The 18,579-nt window shown below is 39.0% G+C and overlaps 1 protein-coding gene across 2 annotated transcripts in view; it reads left to right on the top strand.

Annotated features, from left to right (window-relative positions):
- Nucleotides 1-13: 13 nt before the first annotated feature.
- fancl (FA complementation group L) overlaps nt 14-18,579 on the top strand; it is a 19,983-nt gene continuing 1,417 nt past the window's right edge. Inside the window, exons 1-11 of one of the 2 annotated variants that reach the window (XM_017722537.2) lie at nt 14-420; nt 657-715; nt 861-921; nt 1,216-1,272; nt 1,429-1,526; nt 4,840-4,936; nt 6,756-6,824; nt 16,770-16,920; nt 17,004-17,087; nt 18,077-18,122; nt 18,385-18,496. In XM_017722537.2, coding sequence (XP_017578026.1) covers nt 334-420; nt 657-715; nt 861-921; nt 1,216-1,272; nt 1,429-1,526; nt 4,840-4,936; nt 6,756-6,824; nt 16,770-16,920; nt 17,004-17,087; nt 18,077-18,122; nt 18,385-18,496 — 921 coding nt within the window. In that variant the 5' untranslated portion in view covers nt 14-333. The remainder of the gene's footprint in view (nt 421-656; nt 716-860; nt 922-1,215; nt 1,273-1,428; nt 1,527-4,839; nt 4,937-6,755; nt 6,825-16,769; nt 16,921-17,003; nt 17,088-18,076; nt 18,123-18,384; nt 18,497-18,579) is intronic. The other variant, XM_017722546.2, reaches the window with a different exon arrangement.

Below are 18,579 nucleotides of genomic sequence, written 5' to 3'. Positions count from 1 at the left end.
GAAACCGGACAAAGTTAGCTGAGGAGTAACAGATGATTTATCACGGGCTGGCAGAAGAAACTCTCACTTGCCGTTATTAGTACTGTAAATTAATACTCTGTATTATTTTTTCGGTCTACACCTAACGTGTACAAGAGAGCAGAAAGTGTGAAAGTCGTAAGGCTGACCAGTGTTTTGGAAGTGAGTGAGCTGGCTAACGTTAGCTAGCCAGACAGCTAGCTAACTGAATACAAACATAGCTGGATAGGCAGCTAGCCGCTTAGCTCGATTTATCTTAACAATTTATAAGTAAGAGAGCCGATATATTATATTTTCGGGGTTGTTCTTTTCATAATGACTGATACCTTGCTTAAAGAGAGTCCTTTATTAGTTGCACTCGATAAGGAGAAAACTGTTTACGACGGATTCATCTCAGTGCAGGTGAGTACGCTAACGTCAGTTACTGCTAAAAACAAACTTTTGCAGCACGGAGCACCTTCATTATGGTCACTTTATCAGTTAACCGGTGAGTTGTCCTTTCATGCTAGCAATGTAGGTTAAGTTTATAGTAGATCCATTTTACCGACAGGTAGGTTACATGCATGCATAGTCGTTGTACACAGCAAGGACTGGAAACATACTTTCTTAGAAGTAAGAACTTGTACCTCTGTTGACAGGAAAAAGACTTCAGATTGAGAATATCTCTGCCCCCAGACCATCAACTGAAAAAGGCAAAGTATGAGATTATTTAACATAATATTTAAAGCATTTAACGGTGGAAATCTTGCATGTGGCTTTATGATTTTTGTGTCTATGCCATGTAGGTGTAACTCGGGCTGCTAGTGCTTTTACCTGATTTTTCAGGACTATTTTGTTTGCAGGTTGCACTGTTGTTGGCAACTGAAACAGTTACTGAAAAATTATCAGGATATCGTAAAACAGGTAATATTAAATAAAATAAAAGTGCTTGACATTAGAATTTAGTGCCTGTCTTTTTTAGTTAGATGGGTCCATTGTTTAATTAACAGCAAGTTTTCAGTATTGTTATTCGTGTGGCTTCAGGGCACAAGGATTACATTCAAGCTTATTTTACTTTGGGCAGCAAAGTTCATTACTTTCATAAGCATTAAATTATTATTAACCCTGATGACCAACCCCATTAATCAAACGACAGGAATACATTTTAAAAAAGTGTTGGTTTAGGCTATTAATAATGATCCTTTTTTCTTTACACAGAGGTTACGTCATTCTTCAGATTTGGTCAGTTTTATTTTGGAGCTGAGGACAATATTGGTAATTTTGTTATTTGTATCTGTATTTGTCATGTTTCTCTTCACTTTATGTTATCTGAGTTTTCTTTGCATATTTTGTGGTGTGTAGGACATGACATGGTATATTGGTTTATCATGCACTGATTTACTTCACTGTCTTTGCATTACCTCTGGTCAGGAAGTGGCATTGAAGAGCCAGCCAGGGTGGCTGTCCATTCCACCACCTCAGTACTATTCACAGCTTATCACAGAGATAGAGGACCTAGGATGGAATAAGTATGTTATGTTTATTTAACCCACTTTACTTTTTGCTTTCCTCATGTCTTTCCTGATGATGCCTTAAAACTGCTCCAAAAGCTATTTTTATTTTAAAGGCACAAACAAATCAAAACTTTTCAGCCTGAGCTTCTTCTCCAGACTTTTCCAGTCTGATTTGAAAATTTTCAGTATCTGGTTTCAAGAAAACAATGCCCACGACCAGAGACTTTATTTACTCAGTGACTTCATTTACTCTATTGGTGGTCTGCAGCAAGGGGTTGGCATTGACTGTTGCCTCAAGACATCATGTTTTAGCTGGAAAAACATAAACTGTCCACTTGAGTCATAGCTCTTTTTTTTCTTTTAGAAGACATTCAAAATCCAGAGCCTGTTTGCTCAGATATGGAACTAACTGCATCAAATAAAGTTTTTCTAGAATTCAAGCACTCTAACTGCCACAGTCAGTAACACAATGACAATCTTCCTGTTAATGTGAAGGTTTTAAATATTTCCTTTCTCAAAGCAACATGTGACTAGTTTTTGATGCTGAAGCAGGTTAGTTAATTTTACACATTATACATGACAAACACATGTCTATCCTTCAGGCCACAAAGTCTTTCATTTTGGCCACAAAATTTATTGACATGGTGGCCTTGATTGACAGGTGCAAGTTTTTATATATGTCTACTAGAGGTGGGCAAAATGGCAATTTTTAAATTTATTATTATCCATATTGTGCTAGATTTTGTTATGCTTTTCTGGGCATATCTTGAATATTATCAGCACTTAATGAACACTGAACAACTGCATGTGGAATATAAAAAAAACAATTATTCCTGTTTAATTTGAATTAAAACTACTGTGCGTGGAATTTTGATGGCTGTTTTGAAATTGGGCGTTACTTATGTATGTGTGTGGCAAAATAGCTCTGTACGTTGTGAAAACATCTTTAAATATTGCTATGACATTTTTACCATATTGCCCTCTCCAACTGCTTCCTTCTGTTTACGGCAGCTGAACTGCTCTCTGGTGGTTTACCTGATCTACAACATGCAGTTGTCAAATGTAGTCATGCCATACATATACAAATATTAATCAGTTCAGTCTTTGTTTCTAAAAGAAAGGTTTAATGTGGTTTGTAAGTGTATGTGACCATGCTTTGATTTTGGTCGGCTTCACACTTTCCTCTTTCTATTAATGGTCAGAGATATAATTATGATATTAGCAAATGCAAATTGTTCTAATTGGGAGCCCACACTCAAGTTTAATGGGGAAATGTCGAAGTTATATGAGGGAGACGAGACAAGGTGCACATTTCAGCCCTGAATTGCGGTCAGAAGTATTATACACCAGCTCTATCTGTAAATGCACTTGAGATTAATTAAGATCCTTAATTTGTATCAGTGGTAATAGCCTGAAGTCTGACATAGTTATGGACTCTGATTGGTTTAGGCAAGGGGGAAGTGCTGCAGAACCTGGTCATTTTAATGAGTTTTAGTTGCCTTGAAGAAGGCACGTTTAGTGTTAATTACTGTAAAGATGGGGTCAATTCTTCACTCCTCTCTTATCCTCAATATAGCTCAAAAGTGTTTGGCATTAAGAAAAATTAGAGACCATTATACTATGACCAATCACTTAGTATCCTGTAAGTATCCAGTATAGAATGTCATAGTTTTGCACAAATCAATCCAAAATTAAGAGGAAAAACAAGACAGTATGCATTAATTTTCTGTTTTGGGGTGATTTTACCTGTGTTCTTATATGCATATCTGAAACTGTTCTGCTCTTTCTGACAGTCATTGCACCAGGGCCATGGTGGGAGGTTGTCACAGCCTGCACATATATGAGAGATAGAAACCGAGGCTTTCGCTGTAGTCTTTTAACACCCCACCAGGATAATGACACCTGAAAATGTTTCCTATTGGCTGTCCCTCTCGCCATCTCAGTCTAGCTAGCACTTATATTTTAAAACACATGATCTCTGGTGGCACCTGTGAGAATGGAATAACATTTACTATTTTCAGCAGCTGGCTCTCGAAAGCTTTGGTGCGGAGTCGTCGAAAGCGGCCTCAACAATATCACAGCTTATATTTTTGAATTACTCTTTCAGACAAATTTTATACCGTTGTATCTTCATCCGTGGCCTGTTTGTATGCACACACACCAAATGTTCCCTCCAACGTTTATGAGCGCTGCTGATTTTGTAGTTGCAAATATAATGCTCTCATCAATCCTCACAGCAAGACATCAAGCTGTCAAGCTGTTTCAATCATCTGAACTGAATGCCAGTAAGGCCTGATACTCCGGTTGGTGATCTCTGTAGAATGCAGAGTAGCAGAATGGCGTTCTGGCTTGGAAAACGGATTTCTGTTTGGTGGAAATGAATGGATAGTGTGGTTCTGAGGCGTAGGTTCATGTAACTGAATGCGATATTCATCCTGTTGCTTTATGGAGTGTAAAAGCGAGGGCCTAAGTATGAAGAAAAAAGCCTATTCAGAAAGTGAAGGAAAGCTGAATGCGTACTGGGAGATACTAAGAAAGATGAGAACGTTGGTGGGTATGTTAATTATACTTTCAGTTAGTGAACGGGGTAATGAGAAAGATACCGATTCTGGCATAGAATACAAGAGTGGGAGAATGGTGAAAGAATTACTGCTATTGCACTATGCGATGAGGGAATAATTTGATAGTGTGAGATGGGAGAGAAAATGGTTTATGGGAAGAAAGGGAGTATATTCTAGTAGTAAACAGAACAGGGGAGTGAGGTGTAGGGTGGTATGGACTTGTATGGTCGTGCTTGTCTCTGAGTGTTTTATGTGGAGCTAAGTGCTGTGTGACAGAAGGTGAATGTGTGTGTTCTTGGTGTTTGCTGATGGGAATGCCCAGAACAGTGTGTGTGTGTGTGTGTGTGTGTGTGTGTGTGTGTGTGTGTGTGTGTGTGTGTGTGTGTGTGTGTGTCAGGCAGTCACAAGTTCGGTCTTGACATGGCTCGTAAATAAGCGGTGGAAATGGAACCGTGTCAGGTGGAACAGTGGAGCATTAGCTGGCATAAATTTGCAGTGAACTGGTACAGTCAGAGCAGCACTGTGGAAATGGAGATCACCTGGTAAAACCTTATTTCCAAAGAGGAGTCGGTGATATAGCAAAAATATAACATCACAATACTTGAAAACATTTTTACCATACATATGTATCATATGTAATTTTTCTGAGTTAGAACTGTAAGGCTGAAGAATTATGTTCTTACTACTGAGAATTCTCAAAAAGTGTGGCCTTTCACAGTCGTTCTGTACTGTTCACTAATGTGTGCTGGAATTGATTTGCTTGACAGGTTGCTCTTCATCGATACAGACTTCCATACTCTTCAGTTGAGTGCAGAGGACTCCTCTGGCCGTCAACATGCCATTACGGTCAAGCTTAAGCCCAAGGTGATGTATCACTCTTGTCTCATAAAATAGAATTTAGAACCATTTGTCACTGTGTTTGCACACTGTGAAATTAGACCTCTGCATTTAACCCATCCGTGCAGTGAAACACCCACATACATGCCCAGTAGTGAACACACACATTAGGGGGTAGTGAGCACACTTGCCCGGAGCAGTGGGCAGCCCTATCCATGGCGCCCAGACAGCAATTGGGGGTTTGGTGCCTTGCTCAAGGGCACTTCAGTCATGGACTGTCAGGCGAGGGGATCGAACCGGCAACCTTGCAGTCACAGGGCTGGTTCCCTAACCTCCAGCCCACGACTGTCCCACTAAGCATTACATCTCTCTGCATTTCTTTTTTTTCCTGCTATTGTTTCATAAAGGTTTACCTTTATGAGTGTTTTTCCAACTTTGTAACTATGTACTACATCTTTATTATACATTTATTAACACATTGTTTTATTTCCCTGCAAAAGAAAAACAGATTTAAGTATTCTCTTATTGTAATGAATAATGTTGGTCAGTGTTCTTTTAAGTACTGACGATATCTGTTATATGCTCAGAAAAGCGAGATATTAGAGAGAATATTTTAAGGGTAAAATATCATCACATTACCCAACCACAGTGATTAGGTTGAAAATTAGTTTATTTTTAAGTCTTGGTTTACCTGAATTCTTTGTTTGAAAATTGCAATCTAAACTAGTTAGAAGACAGGTCAGTCACTGTATTCGTACCATAGACTTAATAATCATAATAATAAAAATAATAATAACAAACTTTGTATTTATATAAGTTGAGTTTAGGTAACTTTAGGTGAGTAGTGCTAATGTGCTGTGACTGGAAAATTGTTTACAGAGATTTAGAGGTAAGATTGTAACTTCCCCTAAAGCAGAGAGGAGAGAAGGTGAGACGTGCAGAGGAAGAGATAAGGGTGTGAGTGATCTCCATAAAGTGATTACAGGGTCCACAGCAGAAGCAGAAAATTGAGATGTGCGAGAGGTGCAGTAGCTCCTGTACTTTGTGTGCGTGCGTGTGAGAGAGGGAGTGCAAGGCCAAGGCGACTCCAGGTTTGGAGGGGTGGTGGGGCAGAGCTGCCAGCGGCAGGTTGCTGGCACTGCACAGGGTCTTGATGAGATTCAGCAGGGCGTGAGGAACCCTCTGTGCCCACCTGCCCGCTAAGGAGTAAAAATAGCAGTGATCCCCCTGCCTCACATCTGTTCATCCTTACAGAGCAAGGCATCTCTCTCAGGACCTCCAGCTGCCAGCACCTACCCAGTTCAGCCATGCTGGGTAGTTGTGGAAGCTGGTGTAGGCCATAGATACAGATAGATAACCTCAAATTAGGTATATGTAATGGATAGAACTAGAAATTGTGCTATAAAAGTACTATAGTTTGAAATTGTCCTTTCTTTTTATAATACTTGACACACAAATCTAAGTGTTAATGGTTGAGTATAAAGACGTCTAAAGTCTTCTGCAGTAAAGCACGCTAATATTAGTAAATTCTTTCATCCTATCTGGAGTGTAGTGACTGCCTCTGAAAGTTGTTACAGACATGTACAGTATTTGTTTTCTCAGCTAATTTTCTCATCATTCTTGAAGTGTGGCTGCTTACTACCACAGAAGACTGAAATATTGAGATGAAAGAAAGAAACTGTTAATAGTCGGTTATGTATCCTTTAACCAATTCAATACATCCTTTACTATAGATTTTTTATTCTTTTATAACTAAACTCTGGCTACAGTTTACTGTCCACAAGTTGCTTTAAAGAAGAAGGAGAATGAGCCATATTTTTATTGCCTGTTCTTCTGCTCTTCCTAGTACCCAGCTGAAGCTCCGGAATGCTCTGCAGACCTCCCTGTCCCATTGGCCATTACATGGACCCCACAGGTACGCTGCCTTAACCTGTTTATACACAGCATTCTTAAATTCAGCATTCTGGCCGTTATTGTATTGCTCTAATTGGCCTCCTTTTACTCAACAATACAAACTCAGTGGTGTTAATTACTTCAAGGTTGGCATTTGAAGACATGTTTGTGTCTATGATGAAAGGTGTTCTGTACAGCAGAATTGCTTTGATGTTGCATTCCTTAAAATAATTTACAGTTCTCAGAGGCTTAATGTGTGCCAGATGAACTGAGAGGACAATGAGGAGATTGGAAGAGGTGTGAAAGAAACTCACTAAATGGAGAGGCCTGTATCTGTAAATAAAACTAAAGGACAGAATGAAACATTGTTCTGCTCAGTCATATATCACTGTACGCCATAGTGTTTAACGGCATTGCTTTAATACCAGAATTTTGACTGCTACCGAAATAGAATGTAGTATGACAGTACTACTAGGTAATACTTGAATAATGAACAGGAAAATCTTACATTTTTTACAGCCAAGTATCATCTCTGATCATCTAACTTTTGATGTATTGTGCTACACTAGTGTTGAAGGTGAGAGAGGTTTTGCTGGCCTGGTTGTACTGTTGCGTGTGTAAGGTGGCATCCGTACATGGCTCTCTGACAGGGAAGACCTGCTCAGCAGAGAGCAGCCTTCTGCTGGCTGTGGCCCTGCTGGGCACCTGATGTCTTGATGCATCTCCTTTGTTCTGAGAAAAGAAAAATCTGTCCATCTGCCTCTCAAGAAGATTTAAATGAATAATTATACAAGTTGGCATTGCAAGGCCGTAGAGCGTTTGTGTGTGTTATGGAGTAGTATATAGTGTTTTTGCTAGTCCAACTCTTTCTATGGTGGCACACGCAGCAGTGCAGGTGTGACTCCACAGGAACGCAGCTCAGTCAGCCTCACAGCCAGCATCCTGGGGCCTCGTTCATCAAATTTGAATGCACACAGAATGTGCCTTAATCATGCATATGGCAGTTCTGATAATAAAGGCAGGTATTAAAAATGAACGTTGCCATACTCTTCCAAATCTTTGGATATTGACACACATTCAGTGGTAGAGCTGGTTCTGTGGAATTGATTCATCTACTAAATTTTTATGTTTATAAAAAACCTTATATTTCAGGGGGTCAGTATGAACTATCATACTGGGGTATCTAATCATATCCTCATTAAATCTCAATTCTGGAAAAGTTGGGAAAGTGAAGACAGCTATTTCAACATAATTGCTTTATACATATGTATATACACTCACCGGCCACTTTATTAGGTACACCTGTTCAGTTGCTTTGATAACACACATAGCTAATCAGTCAGTCACATGGCCGCAACTCAATTCATTTAGGCATGTAGAGTTGGTCAAGAAAGGAAAAATGTTGCCTGGTCTGACGAATCTCGATTTCAGCTGCGACATTCAGATGGTAGGTTCAGAATTTGGCGTAAACAACATGAAACATGGATCCATCCTGCATTGTATCAACGGTTCAGGCTGGTGGTGGTGGTGTAATGGTGTGGAGGATATTTTCTTGGTACACTTTGGGCCCCTTAGTACCAACTGATCCATCCATCCATTTTCCAAGCCGCTTCTCTGTGAGGGTTGTGGGGGGGTGCTGGAGCCTATCCCAGCTGTCATCAGGCGGAAGGCAGGATACACCCTGGACAGGTTGCCAGTCCATCACAGGGCAGACCCTTAGTACCAAGTGAGCATCATTTAAATTGCCGCAGCCTACCTGAGTATTGTTGCTGACCATGTCCATCCCTTTATGACAACAGTGTACCCATCTTCTGGGTCTAGTTCCAGCAGGATAATGCACCATGTCACAAAGCTCATATCATCTCAAACTGGTTTCTTGAACATGACAATGAGCTCATTGTACTCCAGTGGCCTCCACAATCACCAGATCTCAATCCAATAGAGAACCTTTGGGATGTGGTGGAACGGGAGATTCGCATCATAGATGTGCAGCCGACAAATCTGCAGCAACCGCATGATGCTATCATGTCAATATGGACCAAAATCTCTGAGGAATGTTTCCAACACCTTGGTGAAAGTATGCCATGAAGAATTAAGTCAGTTCTGAAGGCAAAAGGGGGTCCAACCTTTTACTACCTAATAAAGTGGCGTGTGTGTATAATATAATATAATATAATACACACTCAGTTGATGTTTGAAACTTTCCAGAAAGTTGTAATGCGGCAGTTTAAGACTAGGAATGTTGTGAAATGTCCAACAGAGCAGGTGATGCAATCATGTTTTTGTATAAAAGTAGCATCCAGGATAAAATTTGTCCTTTATGCACAAGAATGGATCAGTGCTTGCCACTTTCCTAAATGCATCATCGAATAATCCAACAGTTTAAGAATAATATTAATCAATAAGCAGTAGCAAGGATTCCTACAGTGCAGAGTAGGGGTGGGAATCTCTTGGCACCTCACGATTCGATTATCAATGCATCTTTTTTTTTTCTATACAGGATCTCTTTTTCTTCTGACTGTGTGACGGCTTGGTACATTTAAAGCAAAGTATTTGTAATGATCTGTAATGAATTTACTTCCAATGTCTTTTATTAATAAAGCAAATGGAAGTGATGTGGTAAGTGAACTAGAAGGGTTTCATTCCCTGCTTTTGTTTGGAGCTCATTAGACGCTGCTGCCACTCATCTGCAAAATCCAGTGATCATGGATGTTCACGCAGCACATGTTACAGCCGTCCTGCCCGTTTTCTTTAGTGATTTGGTCATGTTGTAGAGAGTCAGGGGTCACTGTGTCAGTAAAATATCTGTGGGACGAGGCGTGAGCAACATAGCGCGAAAGCCCCGTTTCTCAAAGAGACTGCAGGTCACTTAGCAACACAGTCTCTCCTGGCTAGTAGCGAACGACAAGGCAGAGAGAGATTTAGCTCAGATGAACGTTTGGAGACTTATTTGCATTTTTAAGCAGCGCAGTTGGTTTCCAGCAACGTTAAATCTGCAAAGAGAGACTGTCAAACACTAAAAAGTTGTGAAGCAGAAGTCTCTTCTATTCTATTTTCCTGTTCCACCTTAAATGGTGCCGCATTTACATTTGGCACCTCAATCAGAAGTTAAGGTGGAATGGAAAAATTTGAATAAGAAGCGACTTCAGCCTCGTAGAACAGCTGAACGATGAGAGACATTTTAAAATGAGCTGCTTTACTTCTGAGGAAAAGTTTTCTGGAGGAGATGGGAGGAAAACCGCTATAGCTGAGATAACTAAAGCTTAAAGCAGAGCAAAGTAAGTGTGTTTTTGTTCATCATTTTTAGCCTATACTATGACATTAGTGCACACTAAGACATACTGGGCATTAAATGTTGGGGGTCCCAAGGTGGTTTGATTTTTGTTGAAAGGACAAAATGGCTCCTCTTAACATTTGGCTTGTCGCTCCTGACCTAACCTGTCTTTAATGTAGAGGGAGCTGGTCGGATTTCTCACTCATCCAATTGTGTTTTTGTTATGTACCACAGACTGTCCGGGCGCTGCACTTACCCACTTCCAAGTTCCGCACTTTGCATTCAGTCAACATTACATTCTAAATAAACAAAATAAATAAAATTTTAGAAAATCGATTTTTGATGTTTGTGAATCGATTCAGAATCGTTCACCTCTGCATCTAAGAATCGATTTTTTCCCCTCACCCCTAGTGCATAGTATCAAAAGAAAACCTGTGTGTAAAAGGCTGACTACCTTATATTTTTTTTAAAACTACCCCAGTAACTGCTGTGTTTATGTATGTTATCTGACTGCGTAAACTCAGATCCCAGAATGTTTAAAATCTTTGCACCTTATTCTCACTACCTCATGTCCAGAAATGTGTGCTGTGTCAGTGCTGCACTGTCCTTTCTGTTTACTGTGTCTAATGTCTGTTTTAATTTATCGTATTTATTATATTGTTTCTAGCTTAATTTTTTGTTTGCACACTGTCTGCACGTTTGCATTTTGTACTTCTTGTTCCTTGTTGCACCGTGTTGTTCCTGGAGGAACGTAATTTCACTCCACTGTGTACTTGTACATAGATGGAATGACAATAAAAGCCTCTTGACTTGAAAATAACATCTGAATGTTATAACCTTCAATCAGATAGGACTATATTAAAGACTGGCATGCCTTTAATTACTGAGTTCAGCAGATTCAGCCAGATGACTTCTGTCCTGCTAGATCTGCCTCAGTCAACTGTAAGTGCTATAATTATGAAATGGAGGCACCTAGGAGCAACAACAGCTTAGCGATGAAGCAGGGGTGAGGGGTGGCGGTGCAGAAAGCCTTCCCAGAAAAATAGAAGCTGTTATAACTCCAAGGGGGGGCAACTCCACATATATATAATATTATTATATAAAATTACACATTTTGTCCTGTACATATATAAATGTTTTGATGCAGCATGTGTTGCAGCAAGCATGGTTGTGTAATCAGAAAATGCTGTTTCCTGACCTCTCGCACATTATGCAGCACAAAATGCAACAATGACGGCCCTGCAGGGTTGCGCAATACTAGACTTGTATAACAGAAGAATGGCAAAAAATCTGCTTTAAAAACTGGATCCATTAATGTCTTCAATTGCAAAATGTTCATGGTCATTAAAAACAAAGGTGATGCGATACAGTGGTGGCTCTTACAACTTTTCTTGGAATGTGTTACAAGCATTAAATTTGAAATGAGTGTATATTTATGAAACAATGAAGTTCATAGAGTAAAACAAGCGTTGTGTTTCTGTACTGTTTCAGATTAATACAGATAAAACTGAATTTACTGATCACTCAGCATTTCACATACTGTCCCAACTTTTTTTTTTAAGTTGAGGTTTGTATGTCTAATTCATTGATACTGAAGGCAATCGCATATGACTCATACAACAAGCCAGCGAATGCCAGTAATTTGTGGCATTTGGAAATCATTTTTATGTCATTTACATGTGTTTTTTGCACCATTGTTTTTGAAGTGTTCTCTTAGTTAAAATGTTGAGTAAAACATTGGGTTGTTTTGCATTTTGCTAGCTAATGAAGAACACATGCATTGGGAAACCAAGCATTTTATTCTCAACATTATTAAAAAAGCAGAAATAATAACAATGCAGACATTTAAGAATCCCTGTGGTTCAAAGCAGTTAAACAGATGCTCTGTTGTAATGCTTCCTGGATACTTGGATTTCCTGCTTTTTAGAATGGTATGAAGTTCACTTTTAATTTTCTGTGAAAGTCAAGAATACTGTTTTATTCTTTCTTCTGCTCTTTGGCTGATGTACACCTGTACACCCTGTCCTTGAAGAGGAGGAAATAGGATGTGACATTACTAATTACTTTATTGAACTATTTTTGTGCATTGGCTATGGTACAAACTGAGTAGCAGCCATTATACATAGTGATTCAGGAGCTTTTAATTCTGTTTGTGTTAGGTTATATACTCATGTTTTCAGTAAGGAAGACTTATTCAGTGTTTCAGTTATTTACATAGCAAATAAATTTGTCCTATCATACACTGCATTCTATAATAGAAACATATACAAAAGTGTGCAGGGTTCCATTTAAGATCTGAAATGAATATTTTAAGAGACTCAGTCATGTTATGAAATCACACAGACTTTTTTGTGTATGAATTTTAAGCTCACAGTGAAGTCACACACTAAAATTGTATTTTTTCCACCTATGTGAGATTGCTCGCCTTTGTCCTCTGTTTAAATTGAAAGATGCTGAAGCACTAGTCCACGCCTTCATTACTTCATGTCTCGACAACTGCAATTCCCTTTTCATCGGTCACTCCTTAGAAACCCTGAACAGATTTCACTTTATGCAGAACTCTTATGAAAATGGTTCTCACTCACACTAAGCAATCAGCACATATCAACCCTATTCTCTATCAATTACCTTACCTACAGCTCTGCTTGATTCAGTACCAATGTCTGCTGACTGCTCCCAGCCAGTCTAGTTTCTTCAGCCCTCATTGTACATCATCTGGCACTGGTGTGCTAATGCTTCCCAGACTACACTTAACTGCTGCTATTATTATTATTATTATTATTATTGATTTATATTTAAAATTTTCATTAGTTTACATATCTGTGTTTGTAATGTGTTGTTAATGATGATTTGTAAAGGCACTGTGCCATTATTATGAATTAGAATATGCCAGTTAACTTTACTGGTGAATTAAAATTTGACTTGATTTTAAGAATTCCTAATTCTAAGGAATGTTTTAAGAATGATATTAAGGAAGACCATTGAAATTCATCAGTAAATTGATTTGAGGATCATAGATTCAAATCACAACTCCTAATCAAAAACATTGGACTAAAGGAAAAGAAATTGACACTTACTTGCGTGTTGTTTTTAGGGGTGTAACGACTCACAAAATTCATAGTTTGATTTATCGCAATACAGTAGAGTCTGTTTGGTAAGTTTTTCACTACAGAAAAAATAGGCAGTAGTTAAAACTGTGTCGTATATTAATGCTTCTGTTATCAGTTAATTAGAGCACTCAGCATTGTAAAAGTACAATATCTGAAACAAAAGCTGCTTTATAGTATACAGAGCTAGTACTCTAGGCACAAGCTGGCATACAGTACAATACATAATATACTGTGATACGATATGCTGTATTACATTTTTAGACATTTGTAATAATTGGACATTTATCATAGTACTTGTATGTAAAAGATGCCCTACTTAATTTATGTAAGGTAATGACTTGATTGTTATTGTAGCCTACCATTCTTGGATAAGTGTTCAAGTTAAGCACCTAAAAAAAAAGGGCTAATCAGTAGCCTTAAGACTACATTTGAAATGTCATACAGTAGACATTTGTGAAGTATTTCAGGGAATCACCGCTTAAATATCCACCAGCTCTTGGATGTGTATTTGGTGACATTGATAAATGCTGACCTTGCCATAAAACTGTTCAGAACAATAAAAAGAAAGCATTATTTCCTGTTTTTCTAGTTTTTGTCTGGAGAAACTTGAAAATGTCATGTCTGTGACAGCTTGAAAGGACCAAAATAAAAAAAAAAAAATACTGGCTGCACTTCTAACAATACTTTGTTTAGCCTTGCCTTTTGCATCATGCATTATACCTTTCTCATTAACCAGGACTGTTTAGAAGACCCATTAAGGGAGGTTTAAGAATAGTCCTCATTTCATTCCTGACTTTTATTGATTTATTTACCTCGTACTCATTCTCTGAGTGATTCTATGAATATGCATTGTTGACCATTATGAAGAGAGACTTAATTGGAATAGTTAACAGTGTGGTGAACAGACTGTCACCTCACTAAACATGAATCCATTGTGCCAGTCTGCATTTTAGCCTTCTTTCCAGTAGGAATTCAATTACAAGGACATTTTACTTGGACCATATATTCACATAAAAGCATAACCATAATCACACAACTGGCATTAATTGGAAAGTAATTGCAGAGTTTTTGCACCTGTGCAATGCTAAATTGTGTGCACTGTACTGGCACAGTGACCCATCATTTTTGGTTCATTTTCCCCCTCTTGTGTCAGGATGCCTTTCTTTTTTCTTGGGTGGCTGTTATGTTGAGGTAGCTCACTCACGTTAATGTATTCTGCCTGTGTCCCTTTTCCAGGGGGTTTTCAATTCTGTTAGACTGCATAGTAACGGTATTGTTCTCTTTGTCTTATTTAATGCCTTTATATATTCTCTGATCTTTTCTCTTATATCTCTGGTCTATGAAGGGTGGGAGGCTTGTAATCTGTCTAACTAAACATGAAGTCAGTGAGCTTTGCAAAAATGGAAGCCTTTGGATTTGTTTTGTTGTGGTCAATTACAAGCCTCACGGCTGTATTCAGTTCTCCTCCCTCCAATTTAACATGTATGGAAATGTATCAAAGAATCAAGGACATAATCAACAGCAGCATCTCAAATTACGGGACAAAAGAGAAATGCATGAAATTACATCCCTAAATATGGCAGTACTTCTCTCTGTAAATCTTCCTAGATTGGCTGCATTATGTGGTCAGAGGTATTACAATGGAGCGAAATGAGGCTACTGATGACGAGGGTGATTTTAACATTTACCCTTCCACTTAGCTTTACACTTAAGCCAATATGCTTTTGTCCTGGGTGATAAAATGTTTGTTCATGAAAGAGGTAGATATTTCATTGTAAGAAATTTGCCTTAAACATTGTCACTGCTACCCTAGAAAGAAATTGACATCCAGTGTGCTTTGGTCCTGTATGCTTTCTCAGCTAATTTTTAACTAAATTTAAGAAGTTTCTAGTATTTATTTATCTACTCGGATGATAAAAAGTATAATAAAGGATATATAATCCATAATGGAATGGTATGAAAACACCTTCAGAATGTCAACAGTAAGTGAAAGTTTTCTCTTGAAGTCCACATTTACATCTCTGTTCTCCTTTCACACATTACATCTCATTCACACTCCGTTTGAGCAGCACTAAAAATAAACCAGTGGTCTTAAACTTGAATGGAGAGGATCCGGTGTCCAGACCAAAGCGGGCTGAGATTAGAGTCGGGGAGGGGGGCTGGGAGCGTGGCTCCAGGAGCAGATCGTCATGGTCAACCTGCGCCCCCTTACTCTGACAGCACAGAGTGAAGCAGGGCCAGCCACCATCACCTGTCAATCAGCAACCATGATTTATGAGCTGCCATACTTAAACCATTAGCTCTGCCTCACAGCTGAGCAAGCTCCACAGGAAGGAGAGCCCCTGGTGTGTTTGTGTATGTTAGAATTATAGGAAGCTATAATGCACAGCCATAAATGAGCTGTCTGTGGTGTGCAGTGATCAAAAGCTACTGCTCAGATCCACTTGTTTTCTGATGTATGGGATACGTTCTTCCCTTTTTCAATCAGAATTATTATTAGTAGGGCTCTCATTACAAGCTCTAATCAGTGGTTTGATGACGGACTGATGGAAAGCTGGAGAGACTTCAGAGAAATGTGGGATATTTTTCCCCCTTCGAAAGTTGATGGCTGGTCTTAACATCAGCGTTTCTAGGAAGCTTTTACATAAAGACAGCCTTTTTGATTACTTCTGTACCTACTACCATGAGCCTTAAATGTCACTAATTGTACTATAGATGTGCTATCAAAAGATGATGGGTGGTACAAATGTCCAGTAGTGCAAGAGACCACACTATTACCAACATTCAGATCTTCTGCAAAGTTTAATTTCAACATCACCAGTGCCGTACGTGTTAACCAGCATTAGTATTGAATCAGATGTACAGCTTCTGTCTGTAAACCAGTGACATACTTTAGTTACATGACTTTTGATGATTTTGCATCATCTTGCATCTTAATGCCAAATGTTTCAGTTGTAAAGTTCCCCTCATAGTACGTACATTTCTGTTTTTCAAAGAGCAATTGTGAAAGCTTTTGAATAAAAATGGTGAAATTAGGATTAGTCTGTCATTCGCACTGCAATTTGAATTAAATGAGCAGATGCTCACTAAGGAACAATGGTTTAACCGAAATCATCCTTTCAGGATATAGAAATGCAGCTGGACACGGACAGACAGAACTCGCCCTGTTCCTCTAGTCTGTCTTACTGTATCTGTTGGCATTTGTGTGTAAGGGAGAACACACTTGTACACTTTTCTGTCATGAAAATTTCTGGTTACTATTTATCTGTGCTTGGATTATCTGGAGGAACAGTAGCCATATTGTGCCTGTTTATACCTTTATTGTAAATTGTTCTCTCAGTGATCACATGATGTGTGGACATTTTTCTCTAGCTAGCTTTGTTTGATGGTAAACATTTCATGCTAACTGTGATTAGCAAGATAGATTTTAAGCTAACGGAGCCAGCTAAGAAACATCTTTCTGTTGCCTGGGTATACAGGCTCGCATAGTCTTGTTTTGTAATGCATCTACGCTTGAGTATTGACTGAACACATGCTCTATTTGGTGTGCTTATGTAATAATGTTGAATATTCTGTGTCTTAGAGCACTCTCGCTCACATCCACAGCCAGTTCTTGCTGATTGTGGAGGCCTTGGCAGAGTTCTGGGCAGTGCTGGATGAGATAGATGAGCACACTTGGGTGCTGGAACCTGAAAAACCCACCAGAGCAGACTCCATGAGGAGGATCGCCATTGGTAAACTATGATATCTTCACTGTCTGTGGTTTCCTACTTCTGTACTATATTACAGCAGCTGAGCTCTGGCTCTGTGTCCCTAGGAAACAGTGTCTCCATAAAGCTCGAGATTGACCCCAGACACCCCAAGATGTTGCCGGAGTGCTGCCTGCTCGGAGCCGAGCATGGTATTTTCATATCTGCAAATCTCAATGTATATCCATGGTTTACATTACCTGTTCGTTATACTCCATTTTACATATAAAAAAATCTATGTCAACTGTATTTATCTCCTTGTTTTTCAATTACCTCGCTTCATAAGTGTACATCCCATAAAGGTGTTATTACATTTAACACAGGTTCGCTACAATATTGCAGTTTGCAATGCTGACAAGCTGTAATATGTTTGCAGTATAATGTCCTTCTAGATTCAGAAAGAGATTTTGCTGGAATTGAGGTCAGTTGGCACTATTTAAGCCTCAGTGATTGTTTCTTTAAATCCAAGGTCATGCTTGGCTAACAATGGCACACAGAACATATTGTTGGTTGCCTAGCAATGTTATTCATTGATATTAAATCCACACTTCAATAGTCAAGACAGTGGCAGACGTGGACCCTCCAAGCGAGGGGTCAGACAGAAATATTGCTTTTTGCATTTACAAATGACAAACAGAGGGAGCGGCTATCACATTCCTCCCAGATTGATCTCTCAGGGTGGAACAGCCATGATGAGCACGTTTTATGTGAATTATTTGAATATTTCCCTCTCCATCAGACTGTTTGTCACAGTAGGAAATTCCCGGCTCTGCTGTTGCTCTCCCGTGGCATTTCTAAGCGCGAGTAAAGATTAGTGGTAAGAAATGACATGGCTGTGCATTGTCTGTCAGTGCACTACAATCAGGTGACGGGCACTGAATGAGAGATGAGGTGCAGTTAATTGAAACTGCTTTGGTACATTAGGAGGCGAGCACAGGTCTTGCCTCCTTATAGAACATTCCCTCAGGCTTGTTTTGCTAGCTCTCTGCTTGATTGATGTGATTTGTTTTGCTTGGTTGTAGTTAATATTATGATACACATCTAAATATATTCGCTGTTACAAAACAAATTGAAATATTAGTAGTATCTTGTGGCGAACAATCCACAGTGCAGTTACTGTTCTTTTGCTTGTCCCTTGCAGTGGTCACCCCCCTGAGGAATAAGCTGAATGCTAACATGCATTTATGGTAAGGAGATTGTAATTACTGCCTTCTTTGTCCTGACTGCAGCTTGCTCCACAAAGAGAGGACAAAATATAAAAAAAAAAAGCATTTAGTGAATACCTAGACACATTTCTGTGATGTCTGTTATACAATGCAAAATTAATCATATGCTATAAACCATGCTTCGACCATAACATTGGGTTGCACAATGACGTGGGCCTTTTTTTGGGTGATAATCATTGAATTGAATCGATTACCACATCTTTGTTTGCATGTGTTTAATTAGTGCATCTAGGTCTGATTTCTCTTCTCTCAGGAACCCTGACTGCAGTGTTCTACAGAATATGAAGGATGTTATGGAGATAGAATTCCCGTCGCCTGCCACCCACGAAAAATCTGTACGTTGCATTTTCATGTCACACACCGCCACTTATAATTAGTTGCACAGTGCAATCACATTTGAGGTTTGGAAGATTTTTTT

The sequence above is a fragment of the Pygocentrus nattereri genome, chromosome 5 (genome assembly GCF_015220715.1).
Source record: "Pygocentrus nattereri isolate fPygNat1 chromosome 5, fPygNat1.pri, whole genome shotgun sequence".
Taxonomy (NCBI): Eukaryota; Metazoa; Chordata; class Actinopteri; order Characiformes; family Serrasalmidae; genus Pygocentrus; species Pygocentrus nattereri.
The sequence above is the reverse complement of the archived record's forward strand: the minus strand, read 5'-3'. Positions and strand labels throughout refer to the sequence as shown.